This window comes from Dendroctonus ponderosae, unplaced genomic scaffold (genome assembly GCF_020466585.1).
Source record: "Dendroctonus ponderosae isolate FM_Combo_2020 unplaced genomic scaffold, Dpon_F_20191213v2 Dpon_F_20191213_3, whole genome shotgun sequence".
Lineage (NCBI taxonomy): Eukaryota > Metazoa > Arthropoda > Insecta > Coleoptera > Curculionidae > Dendroctonus > Dendroctonus ponderosae.
This window is the reverse complement of record NW_026018508.1, coordinates 4,657,345-4,671,091: the sequence shown is the minus strand read 5'-3', so window position 1 is coordinate 4,671,091 and position 13,747 is coordinate 4,657,345. Positions and strand designations below refer to the sequence as shown.

Genomic DNA, 13,747 nt, shown 5'->3' with positions numbered 1-13,747 from the left:
ATGAAAAGAAATAACAAAAACAAACAAAACTTACGAAATGATAATTCCATTTTCTACGCTGAAATTATCTGTGGGTAATCCGAAAATATTCCATTGTCGAATCACGACAGGCTCTCCCAGAATGGCAGCCAACTGGAAATCTCGCGTAGTTACAATTCCATACCCAATTAATTCGGTAACCCAGTCTTCAATTTGTTTCTGCCTGAATTGCATAGTGAAAGCTCCCAAATAAGCTACTATGCCCGCAGACACCAATATGTCCCCTAGAAACCAAACCAAATTTTCGAGTAAAATGATAAAAAATCAACTTCTGATATATTTGCACTTTTCACCTAGGTGTTCCAAGTGGTTTGGAAAACATTTCTAGTCACTTACCAACTAGCATATTATACCGTTCTCCCAGCTCTTTTGCTGTTGCCTTCCAACGATCTTTTTCACCACCCAGGCCGCCAATCAGGTCTTCTGCTCGTTGCAATTTTAACTGGCAAAGATTAACTTCATCCGTCAGTTTTCTGAACTTCTTAGACTCGTCAGCCAATCTCTCTTCTAGTTTGGCAACCTAATAGGTAAAATTTATTTCGCCAATCATAACACATCTCTATAATAATTTGCCTTGAAATGTCAACTATAATATCAGATCATCTAGTATTTTGCTCTGATGTTCATGCCTGCACCATTTGCTCTATTGCCTTTTTGCCTCAATGCAAAGCACTTTAATTTCATGAAGAGTAATGGGAATTGACTTGACTGAGAAAGAATCGCTACACGCAAAAACCTTAATAACTTACGAACTCTTGACAAAATTGTAATGAAACAGAAAGCGTTTTAAAGGTGCTTTTATTACGAGTAATTAAAATAATTAAGCTGAAGTCATTTGTTTTGACGGAAATGTTAGATTTTTCTGAAATMTTTTCCATCATGGACTTTATGGTAGCTTTATTAATTTTTCTGGCTGCAGAATTTCACTTTATTTTCAATTCTGGTAGGGTTTTATTTTCTTTTTTCGCTTCTTTCAAAGCTCTTTTTACCAAGGCCTAATATTGCTCGATAMCAAAACGACTTTATTCATTTGGCACCATTCTACTGTTTCATGATTGGCAACAATCTTTTTTGGAGACTTCTATCTTACGTAAATCTCGGTGTTTATCGTTCYATTYGTGACAAAAGATTTKCTGCGCGCCCCACAGCTTYACAAGGCTTGCCACATGAGAAACTTCGTGGRAAACTTTGACTTTTYCTTTGTCCTGAACTCTTCATTTACACCTCCGCGGTCACGTYCTGCGTAAMATTTTTGACCCGSAAGCTRGGAGAAGTTACAAARAACRWATGTTTTGTCATYCATCAGRCAGCAATWTYTCTTTTTGGAATAATTMTTTTTTGCTTCCRGRTTCTWAYTKKCATTTCTGTCTGGTKTCGTCTGAACTTTATAAGWCTTGAAGTCMATCTTGGTTTTGATTCGAGGTACGGTGCTCTCACGGCAACCTACTTTATTGCCCATTTTCCCATTGGGACATCTCGACATCTTTCTWCACTGTTTGTGRGCGTGTAAATCCACTTTTCYTACCCGAACGCMCTTTTYKRTYAAACTTTAAGGTTTGCTTGAACAGACTAATAACRTTTGATRCGGTCRTTCTRTGAACGTTTACCTCTTGCAATTTTYCGWTGGATCCACWATGRATTTTCATGAAAATTTCGAWTATTTCAATTATTATTAAATCGCGCACTTCTAATKCAGATGTCATWTCTCTAYTAAAACATATATAYAGTTCGATGTTTAATATGCCAAAATCGTTTAGAGGTTCTATGGAAGAGCWTGRAATTTTRAGTTTTTGATTTTGTTGAGAGAGAACGGTTTTTGAGTGTAGCGATTTTTTCTGACTTAAGGTAGGTAACTCAAAGGCAAATTTATATTTCGAAACAGCTCGCAATAAAAGTTTGTTTGCCACCAATTATACAGTTGAAATATTGCCTGTATGTTTTCATATGTTCTTCTAAACGATTTGCTACTAAATGGAGCATCAAAAAGTATCCGCTCTATTGATTTTCACGTGAAAATCATATGAATGATTTATAATTTATTACCTTTTCTCTGGCTTCTCTTAATTGTGCCCTTTTGATTTCTAAAGAAGCCATTGCCGTATTGAATTGTTCTTCTGCAATAGCAAGAGCAGCTTTCTTGGGTGCGACTACTTTCGCTACTTTATCGTACTTCGAAATGGCGATTACCCATTTGCAAATGCCTAAAATAAGGTGCATTGGTTGCAAACATACATTTTTATTTAAAATGTTAATTTCTTAAAGCATACATTAAGCATATTTACAAGGTCGTTAAGTACAGTAATTTAACAACATACGAAGCGGATAATTGATGCAAAAAACCTCTGAGAAAGTATATTTTAGCGTCATTTCTGTATGCCACACAGCGTTGCATTTAAAAACAATGTGTACAATTTATTACACTAGGCTGATTTTTATTATTTGAGTATATATAACACTACGATGTCTGCAGAACTGAAAGGAAAGGAAAATTGACTGAAAGTCTAATTTTAGAAAAGATTGGATATTTAAGAAAAAAAAATACTGAAAAAAGCATTTAAAACATAAATTCTAGAGTGAAAGTTGGAGTTAGTGGAAAGTTTATCTCTTAAAATCCGACGGGTATTATATCAATATATTTTTTGATTTCATCTATTATATATTTTAATCGTATATTCAAATAAAGTAAAGCGAAAAAGACGGGTATTGCTGAACAAGTGACCAACATCTCTGGCCGGGACTTTTCAAATTAACCGCGAAAATTCGATATGGCTGAAAATAATGCGTTCTGCTCTTTAGTTGTTCTAATTTACGGTTTAATATGGATATGATGATTTGTGGAGAAAGGTTAAGGCTTAATTTTTATTAAATTGATTGCACGAAAATACCTTGCCTTTCTATCACATGGATTGAATGTATCCAATTGCAGTTATGGATATTATCTGCTAAACGATTTACGGATTTACACTCTCAAAAAAGCGGCCAATAGTACATCTTTCAATTACAAAATTTCAAATCTCCAAAACTATGGGATTTAATCCCAACAGACTCTCATTGGAAATTTTTTTGCTTATATTTCTCTGTTTTATGCGCTCAGAAGGACGATATCAAGCGGCTGTTTCCCACTGTTTGTATCAAAATGTCTTCTTTTCGAATTATACTATCCGTTCAAATTGCGGAGAACATTGTTTTAGTTAAGCGGTTACCGAAAAAGGTCAATCAAAAATGTTTTGACGGCATTCAACTTTGCTTATCTACTTCAGTTGCCACATAACCATAAGCCTACATAAAACATAAAAAAGTGTCTCTATGAGAATCCCTTTAAAGTGCAAAACAACAGATAAGCAAGCTTTTTAATTTCATTGCTAATAATATCTATATCCCACCTGTTAAAACAATTATATTTTAATATTTCAAAAAGCCGTTTACCTTCAGCTGCTGAAGAAGCCGTTTTCACCTTATCCGGATCAAAACTTTCATCGTTCAAAATCTGATCTTTAAGTTTGGCCATGATCCGGGGCTGAATATTGTCTTTGTCGAAATTAATTAGACCCTCTAGAAATTTCATATCGCCTAAAACCTTTTTTGACGGACCCCAATAATCGTCAATCGTCCCTATTCCACTCGGAGCCGGTACTTTATCAGGTTTTATGTCCTGAAATAATTGTATTGTACTTTGAATTTTAATTGAACTTTTTAATTAAATAGCGGGGTAAATAAATGGTGTCAAGAACTAAAATTGCAGTTTGCCTTCAAGTTAATTTCACGAAAATGAGCCAGACCGGACGATATTGAGTTAATTATTTGAACACAATACAAAGAAAATTGAATTTTAAAACATTACCATAATATTTTCCAAGCATATTTGAATCAACTACAATCAGATAATACCTTTAGAATGCATACTGCCTCCATAACAACTTTGACGCCTTTCGGTGGGTTTTTCATCGTTTTAACTATAGTTATATCAGCTGGAGTCAATGTATTCAAAGCGGCTAAAGCTGCATTCAATATTGGCATAGCTACTGCCATATTCGCTTCACATTCATCCTTTATAGCTTGTGCGGCTTTTGCTTGTTCATTTGCAGCCTAATTTTGGGGAATTAAATCATTTAAAATTAATAGGATGTTAAAATTGATCAACATATACCTCTTCATCAATCATAACGGTTTTCTCCACTTCAGCAGCTTCAGCAGATTCAGCTTCAACAATTTTCATTGTTTCCTCAACTTTGGCTTGCGCAACAACCAGCTGAGGTTGCAAAGCTTCTAAAGCCAATTGCATCACGGCAACCTCAGAACCAGCAGATTGTAGTTTTTCCAATCCCACTTCATATCTTTTTTGGCCCAGTAGCAGTTCTCTATTATAACGACAATCAAATTGTTAGAACTTACAGAAATATTAATTTGCCTTAGTCCGATTGCACTGGAAAAATGACTTGCCTGCGCTTCTTGGTCAAGAAGGTTTTGAAGGTATTGATCATTTCCAAATAAGAAGTAGGTGTAACATAATTATGACGATTCAGCCTGAGAAAGTATTCGTCTGATAATTTCTGCGTTGAAACGTGGAAGGTTTGGCACATATCAATGCACACGTCTCGTTCCTGGTCAGTTAATTCAATTTCGCCTAGGAATTTTTTGGCTACTGCCAATAAGGCATCTTCTGGCCAACTCTGAAATTTACTTAGATAATTATTATTTTCTATAACAGCAGGGAGTATTTAGGGAGTCCGAAGATAATGGGTACTTCCAGTGACTTCTAAAGGACCTATCTAGATTTTTTAAATTTGCCTCAAGACCAACTTTCATCTATCGCTGCGTGTTATGCAAAATGATCAGATATAAAACCGTGAACGCTCAAAATAGAAAGTGTGAAAATCGTCTTTGTTACAGTTTGAAATATGTTTTCTTTTTACCTAATACAGCTAACAAGATAGTTGCATATAAATTTAAACACCCTCTTTAATAGATGGGTTACCTGAAACCAGTCGATAGTACAGCAATTAACCAAAGCGGGAAACTTCCTAATCCTGGTTCTGAAACTTTCGCCAATCGGGCTCATAGCCAGCACAACATGGAGCTGTTCTTTTACAATCTGGACAAAGAAGTTAAATAGTGCCGCTGGGCTACCATCTGTCTGCATGGATTTATCCCTTTGTCTGTCCAGTTGGCGCATTTTCTCGCAAATTTCCATTTTCTCTTCAGTGGTAAATAAATTAGGGACCTACAAATGTCACGGTTTGCATATTCGGGCACAGCATTTAAAGGGAATGAAAATATTTCCATTATTTCGCTATAGGCAGAATTCTGTGAATTAACAACAAAACGGAGAAGATATCAAGAATACTAAAAAGTGAATAAGGAAAATTTGAATGCATTTATTCCAAATTATTGATAAAAAAAAACAAACTGGCTGAACAATTAACAGCATGGTTTTAGTTGTTAACTAAAATATTTAAACCTCCATTAATTTGAGAGTTTATTTCTTTCTGTCGGGCGCAAGTTTTGCGAGGTCGATACAAATTTTACTGATAGAAAAACCTAGCAAAACAATAATTAAGTAACAAAAACAAGGCATTTCCGTGCTATATTTGAAAAAAAACTGAGTGTTCCCGATGTTAAAAGTATCGAAACCCAGTAAAATTTTGCTCAATCATCTGTTATGATACACTTGCTATTGACATCGTAAATAAGTTGCGACTTATAGACACAATAAAAACAGTACTTTAATAACAATTACTAATTTCCATAGGCCACTTGAAGGGTAAAGCGCTTCGTTTGGATCTTTTCGTGTTGATTTCTTCGCGCATTTTTTTTTTCATTTGATTTCTTCGGAAGCTTTTACAAACACATCTTCCATACGTATTTAAAGATGTGCAGATATCGTATTCTAGTATTTGCTTTGAACACTCTAATTTCTATATTTTAATCATGAATCGTTTTTGAAAAGTGCACTTTATTTTATACAAATTTTTTTTAAATTTCATGGCTTATCGACTATAGTGTCAGATTATTATAAGTTTTTAAAAGCTTATTTCAGTTCGCAAATTTCTACACCGCGATTAGAACAGGATTACCTCAAATGAAGCTCAAATTAACCTCATTCGAATTATTGCGTTGTCCTTTAAAACGGGCGAGAAAGATTTTTGTCTGATGATATTAAGTTAAATGATTTGTGTTCGGTATAATTGTATCTATTATAAAATTGATAGATATTTATTGTCCTTTTTTACTTTTGTCTTGTGACGTCCGATTATGCGCACTTTTGCCAGCAATTATATTAAATATTAATTTGTCATAAAGTTTCCATGTGTATTTGGCCTTCCTTTTCACATTCGACACTTCACTTTACCTAAAGAGTGTTTTCTTCGAGGTATAGATTTTTAAATTGAAAGAAAACTCATAAAATTCATGTTACGGTCATGGTATAATGGCTTTATTGAAAGGACCATTGTATGTTTAAATAGGATTTGGAGCATATGGGCGCGGCGGCTGGCTCCAATGAAGAGCAATCCGTGAAGAAGTCGGGTTTCATCCATCGTTCGACCAATTTGATTCCACTAGACCATTAAAAAATCACATGAAACAGTGAGTTTTTCTGGATATACCGGTATCTCAATAATGGCTTTCCGATTTATTATATTCGTCGCTCCAAATTCAGCAATTCATTTCGAAAATCGCTGTTCAGTTCGCCAAACTCACCGTGCGCTAGGTTCATTTTACGGTAGAGATAATCGTTTTTGGCTCAACGGTTGTGTAAATAAACAAAATTTCGTAATTTGGAGCGACAAAAATCCAGAAGCCATTATTGACACGCCGTTGTATCCAGAAAAACTCACTGTTTTTTGTGCTTTATGGCCTGGAAGGAGTTTGGAAGTGGTCGAAAATTGGACTTTCACATTGTTCTTCATTCGAGCCAGCTACGGATCATTAGATCCCTAATTACAGTTAAGCTATACAATTGCTTTCTCAATTAAGCCAGTTCGATGATATTAACATGGTTTTTATGAATTTTACTTCAGTTTCAGTTCAAAGTTCTATCTCTAAAAAACACGCTTTATATACTTTTCGATTTGCTATCTTTAAAAAATATGTTCATTATTTGATTTAAAATTAAAATTCTCCATTTGATCATTACGGTTATTAGACTTCAACTCTTCTTTACACTATGTATTGTCGGGAATTTAGTTGTATTAATTAATTGTAATTGTAAACATTCATTGTTAGTACTAAGTAGGTATCACTTTTACCTACGTAAATTTACCTTATTAGCTATGTACTAAAAATTATCATTCTATATTCCTTTTAAATTTTTTATAGTTTGTATTTATAGTTGTATATTAGTTGATGCTATAGCAAATATTGAGCTAATAATTGTTTGCTTACCGCTCTTGAGGTTCGCTTAATCGCTATATTTCCGTTCCTGCTTTAAATATTCTTGGTACTTGCCATAGCTAGACCATATTGACAAAATTATTTTATTGCAATTTATCTGCTGTTGCTTCAATATTTTAAAATTGAATGGAGAATGAAGAATGTGATAACTGAGAGTAAAAAATAACTCTGTAATTTCTAAGAATATCTCACCTTTTTAAGGAATGGAGTGACGAATTATACTTATTAGCACACCAAGGTACTAAGAAATAAAAAAATCGTGTTTATTCCCAACTATTTCGATTAGCTCGATAGTCAAAATATTTTCCAATTGTGTTTCGTGCAACAAACTACTGTTTCTAGGAACCTTAATGCATTCTGACCTTTACTATTTGCATGGCAAAGTTCAGCTCAGTTTTGTTATTGACCACGTCAATAAATTTCTTGACCTGGTCATTAGCAAATCACAAAGATAAATGCTCGTTTTGAAATTTGTTCTGTGAACTGTATTAACGCCAGCATATTAGTTTCTAACGAAGGGCACAAAGTAGGCCTAGGTAACTCAGTGAATTTTTTGAAGTTGGCGCAGTGTGCAACTGGCTTTGTGCGCCAACCCAACGCACCGGCGCAGTAACTCAGTTCCGTTGCTGGCGAAAAAATGACTTAAGTTGTTCTTCGATTTATTTTAGGGGCCACTTATTAAAAATATTTTCACTTTTTACGAAATTTCAGAATTTTTCAGTTTTAGCAAAGTTACTGTTTCTTCTAATCGCTCATTTTTCTAATGTTTTAAGTAAAAATACTGACAATCTAAGGATATTTGCCGCGAAAAATTGTAAAATAAATTTTCGTGAAAACACTCGCCTCCTTCGTCGTTTCGTAAAAAGTATTGAAATCCTTTTCCAGCTTCAAATTTAGGACAAAATCAACTAATTTTTTATTAAAAAGCAAACAGGATATAACAGAAAGTTTATAAAAACTCACCACCCCCCATCCCTCTGAAGACCGTAGAGTGAGTTTAAAAGCTGTGGATTTTTGGTTTTGATTGAGTTTTTGCTTTACTTTATACTCAAAAACGCTCTATTTTATAGAGTTTCACTTAAAAAAAACTAACAATCTGGAGGTATTTTACGCGAAAAATTACAAGATAAATTTATAGGTGAAGGAGTTTGACAAAAACCTTTTTCAGCGTCGAATTCGGGGCAAAAACGAAAATAAGTCTTTCCATTTTTTCCGGAAAATTATTAAGGTTTTCTGAAAAACCGATCGCAAAACTAAAAATTTTAAATCGAAACCTTAAAAAATCCATTATTTTCCGATTCTTTTCCGACAACCAAGGAGTCTTTTCAGCCAAACACGACACAATTAATTTTGTTAGAAAATTGGCCTTATGCATCGCTTTGCAGGATATTTTAGAAGGTCTTTCTTAGCTTCGAATTTGGCACAAAAAACAAATAATTTTATTTCCTTTGTTCCCAAAGTAATTAAGATTATCTTGAAAAAACCACCCGAGAGCAAAAGTTTACAAAAAATMATTTGGAAAACTCGCTACTCTCATCGCTCTGAAGAARTKTAAAGTTTCTCAACACTCAAACACTGACAATATTTAGATATTTYMGGTSWAAAATTMTSAAMTWCATTCTATTGGAACACTCCCCTCCCTAACGTCTTTTTGAAGATTTTTGTAAAAACTTTTGTAGCTTCGAATTTTGGACAATCCTCYAATCATTTTTCTGGGTTTTTTGCCAAAAATATTTTTTCCGAACAGAACAAGCGAAACTTAATAATCAATTATTTGGAAAATTCGSCAACTTTGTCGCTGTTCATAATTTAGTTATTTTTAATTCCGGTTTCTTCACTTTTAGGTCAATATTTCTAARCAAAACTATTTCCAAACTGTGGCAAACKGAGRGTCTTTGAATCMAAAACAGCATATTTATAGTTTGGTCTTCTTTTCCTTTATTTGGTGTCYTTTGAATACCCGATTTACCWTTGAATTTGGGACAAAATCAAAGTTTTCTTGTTTTTTTTTTCTCGAAAAAATTACTTTTCCAAAAAACGATCAGAGAAARCAAAGGCATATRATCAACTATTTGRAAAACTCATTAAAAACCTCAGCGCTCTGATGAATTTTAAAGTTTCTTCAAAATTTCCGGCTTTTCTCGTTTTAGACCAAAAACCGGAAAAACCGCAATTTTAAGCAATCGTTTCTACAGAAACGGTAACTCAGTGTATAATTCAGGTGTTCGAGCAGTGCTACTCAAATGGCTTGGTACTCAGTAACTCAGTTCCGTTGCTGGAGAAATGATACTCCGAATGTTAAAATTCCAGTCTAGGGTTTCGTACAGCTTTAATCCGCTTTAATAAATGAGTTATGACTCATTCACCGATGAGTTATAACTCATTAACTCAGAGAGCGGAACAACTGAAAAGCGCAACTCAACACAGTTTTACCCAGGCCTAACACAAAGTACATAATTTGGGCTAAAAGACGATTGGCTTTAAAAAGCAACCAATTTTGGATTTGCAGTTCTCATTTTTAGAGAATCTTTAGCGCAAAGTATCTATGAATAAACAACTTAAAATCACATTAAATTAAACAGTAAAATAATTGATTTGAAAATCACATTAAATAGAGTTTTGCATGGAACAGAATGCATGTACTTGCCTCGCCCGAATTCATTAAATTGCTAACATCTTCCAAGAAGGCTTCTTCTTTGATTTGCGTGTCCGTAAACAAGAACACGCCGTGTTGGTCAGTGGCACTCGCTTTTTTCAAAATCACTTTAACATCTTCCCTCCATTCATTTACTCCGTATAGTCTTGTAATTTCGACTTGGAATAACTCATACTCGGAAATATGTGCCGCCAATCTAGTCAGAGATTGACGTCCAGATCCACCAACACCCACACATAGACCATGACTGCGTGGTTGTTTTAGAATTCGACATAGTTTGGATAAATGTTCAATTGCAAATCTGAAAGGGCATGAGAARATTTTAATTACAAGCTGAATTTAATCCAGCKASTTGCGAAGTAATTAATCAATTTCCAAGCTGTGAAACTAGAWAAATATGGTATATGSGTAATATGGAGATAACTTTGCTACATTTTTKCCAATCATGAATTCATTTATAGTACTTAAGTGAACTAAGATGCTCTTTCTAAGAAAATATGCATGGGAATTGTTTACACATTAGTAAAGATTCATGAAATTGTTGCTAATTATTTTCTCGCAAACACGAGAATACAGATAAATTTACGGAAAATCCATAAATCAAACAAAAATTGACGGTTCACATTGAGCCGTTTCTAAATTTCTCGTTTCTTCGTTCCTAAAAAAGCGCACTGAAAATCTATAAAATACCTGTTGAATCTATCTTATTAACGTATTTGTGTAGAATCATTTCACACTGCGTTTAATATCCGTGACGAGTGGACTTACCTAAACAGCACCAGATTCATCGGTTTCTTGGACATATTATTGAATTCATTCAAATATCCTTCTGTAATCGTTTTAAGTTGCTCCAAATCTTGCACTTCAATGTAATGTCTGTGATCAGCTTTCGGATTGGCAAAGTCACAGTAAATTAGCTTTCTGAGCTCAGTTTCCCCAATCTGAAATGAAACGTTATCAAACTATATACGGTCTTAACAATATTTCAGCAGTTTACAAGTGGAACTAAAACTTGACTGCAACTTACCTCCGGGCCTTCCGGCGACGCCAGGCGTTGGAACATCGTATTCATGTCCTCTTCTAACTTATCTTTACACACCTCTCTTAATGCTTCCACTATCCAAGTGCGGTCACTATCGTCCACCAACCGATCGTAGTATACTCGAAGAACTTCGTGAACCCACAAACGTTTCATTGCCACCAAATCCTCCATTGCTTCAGGCACTGACAACAACACCCCCTAGCATTGCATTAATTGGTTTTATGAATTTTTCAGACATTAAGACATCATCTTAACGTTACCTGAATTACGCGTGAAAAATCTCTTAAATTAAACAGATAATGCGACTTGGCTGGAGTCGGCAACAAATTAGCTCGTGCCATTTTATAGATGTCCAATGTTGCTAGAACAATTTCTTCAATGCACGGGTCAAAATCCTTAGAAAATCCTCTGAAAGTTTTCAATAAATTCCGCATTAGTAAGGATGATCGTGGTTAATTAACTTAAATTGATTTAATGATACTTAAAAGTTTTATTTCATTAATGAAGAATTCACCTGAACTTGAAACTGATGAAACATTAATAAATACAACATAAATTGCGAAATATTGTTCACACAATGGAGAGGACACCTTTCCAATTTTTTATGAGATGTTCACGTTCGACCGACGCGAATGCCTGAGATAGATAGATAGATAGATAGATAAAAATTAATTAAACGTTCACGTTGGTATGGCACAAACAAATTAACAACATATTGACAGATGTTCTGCCAGTTGCTTCCTTTGTCCATGATCTAAATAGACGCGCTGAGTCGTCCATTACCTGTGCAGTACCCTAACATGGACATTCCCGAGCTACTATACGCACGACAACGTCAGGAGATAAATCATAATAATGGAGATCTTGAAGTGGCGGCTTTGGTTTTATTTGAGGGACGTTAACTTAGGAAAAAAGGTCTTCCTGAAGGAAATTCAACAACCTCTTTTGCTTCGACTTTAATCTTGATAATGTCAGTGGTGACGTAAACCGCTGGCAGTCTTAATCAGTAAATGGCCTAGGCCACGCCCCCTTCTCTCGTTGGTGCAAAGACTAGCCAGCACCGGCCAGAGCAAGGGACCACCAACCTGACCAGTCCACGTAGTGTTGGATTTTTACGTTTCCAGCCTGCTAGAAACGCAGTCCTGCATTTGCAGAAAGTGTGAGTTTGTCGTCACGTTTTGTTAGGGGACAAAATTCTCATGTAGGAATGTATCTTATCTCATCCGCGGTATGTCTTACGATTTTGTCATCCTGAAGGTCTGGTTGCACTACTTCTGCCAAAAAGTCGACGAGCAGCTCGCACTTCTTGTTCAAGAGCGGAAACTTGCTCGTAGCCTTTTCGGAGGCTTCTCGACAGTTTCCACAACGAGTTGTCACGGGGAATTATATTGCGTAGCTTTTCCGCCCAGGTAAAATTCGTGTTTGTAAGTCATTATTTTAGCAGTGTCTTTAAGACGCCTTGGAGGATCTGCCGACTTTTTTGCCTACTGCTTTTTGTGTAACTAGCAATTTTATTTTCACCTCTGTGTTCCACAATATTTGGCTATTATCTTTCGTCACTTGCATTCGATTTTTGCTTTCTTATCTGCTTTGCAGTCTCCCCTAAATTGGAAACATTGACGTGATGTGTTGGTTTAATCTTCTTGGGAAGTTCTAGCGGGAGTACGTTAGTTCTTATCAGTTAATTCCTTTAAGTATTTTAAGACTTAAGACTTTTAAGTATTTTTTTTGGCTTTTATCAGGGCTTTTACTTTGTCAGTATTATTTATCAAATAACATTTTTGAGGTTGATTTTTAATTTTTTAATTAACGTTCGATTTTTATGTGCTTCAAGCCAGATTTATTTGCCGGTATCTTTCAATTTTGCTTCTAAGTTAAACAATTTCCACTGAGCGTTAATAATATAGTTGATGATTCTTATAATGCTTTTATGCAGTGTTTCTTGGATATGTCTCTCTCATTATTCTATCATGAATTCTTAGAACAGAAAATCCAAGATATCACGAATGTTGTTTAGTGTCATTTGGTAGCTGTTTCAGTTATAGTTTGTTCCATTTATTTGTATATTCTTAATCGGTAATTAAACCAAACACAGTTTCTGATAGCTGAGTAAAATTCTACGTAAAACAACTTGAAAACACAGTGATAAGTTGATATTACCTGGTATCCAAGTGCCACAGCATGATTCTGCTGAAGATGTTAATTAGAGTTCCTTCGGCAAACTCGTCAATACACAAATGGTTAAAATGCCGGCTCAGTCTCGGTGTGATTGTGTTGCCTCCGCCTCCCGGAGGACACATGGCACACATAAACTAAACAGCAATCAACATCAAGCAAAATATCAACGAAATTATATTGTCTTACTTGAATGTCTATCAATTTCATAGAGACAATTTCTTTCAGATCGTACCACATCTCGTGGTCAAACCACTGTCTAAGCAACTCAATCGGAGGTTGAGCGCCGTAAACTTCTTTAAGAGGCATATTAACATCATCCACAAAGATCACACATTTCTTGGTAACTGGTGGACCATACACACCTAACAATATCAACAGTCAGTATATTTGGATAGCGAAAACTGAATTAAGCTATTTTACAGTTCCAAACCAACCATCTA

The 13,747-nt window shown here is 34.9% G+C and overlaps 1 protein-coding gene across 1 annotated transcript in view; it reads right to left on the bottom strand.

The window, feature by feature from the left end:
• LOC109540337 (dynein axonemal heavy chain 7) overlaps positions 1-13,747 on the bottom strand; it is a 65,271-nt gene that overhangs the window by 23,560 nt on the left and 27,964 nt on the right. Inside the window, exons 29-42 of the mRNA XM_019908685.2 lie at positions 13,494-13,669; positions 13,290-13,441; positions 11,390-11,537; positions 11,115-11,327; positions 10,856-11,028; positions 10,079-10,388; positions 5,015-5,260; positions 4,480-4,709; positions 4,187-4,397; positions 3,928-4,125; positions 3,466-3,691; positions 2,083-2,240; positions 376-559; positions 35-263 (exon numbers count right to left, since the gene is read on the bottom strand). Coding sequence (XP_019764244.2) covers positions 35-263; positions 376-559; positions 2,083-2,240; positions 3,466-3,691; positions 3,928-4,125; positions 4,187-4,397; positions 4,480-4,709; positions 5,015-5,260; positions 10,079-10,388; positions 10,856-11,028; positions 11,115-11,327; positions 11,390-11,537; positions 13,290-13,441; positions 13,494-13,669 — 2,854 coding nt within the window. The remainder of the gene's footprint in view (positions 1-34; positions 264-375; positions 560-2,082; positions 2,241-3,465; positions 3,692-3,927; positions 4,126-4,186; positions 4,398-4,479; positions 4,710-5,014; positions 5,261-10,078; positions 10,389-10,855; positions 11,029-11,114; positions 11,328-11,389; positions 11,538-13,289; positions 13,442-13,493; positions 13,670-13,747) is intronic.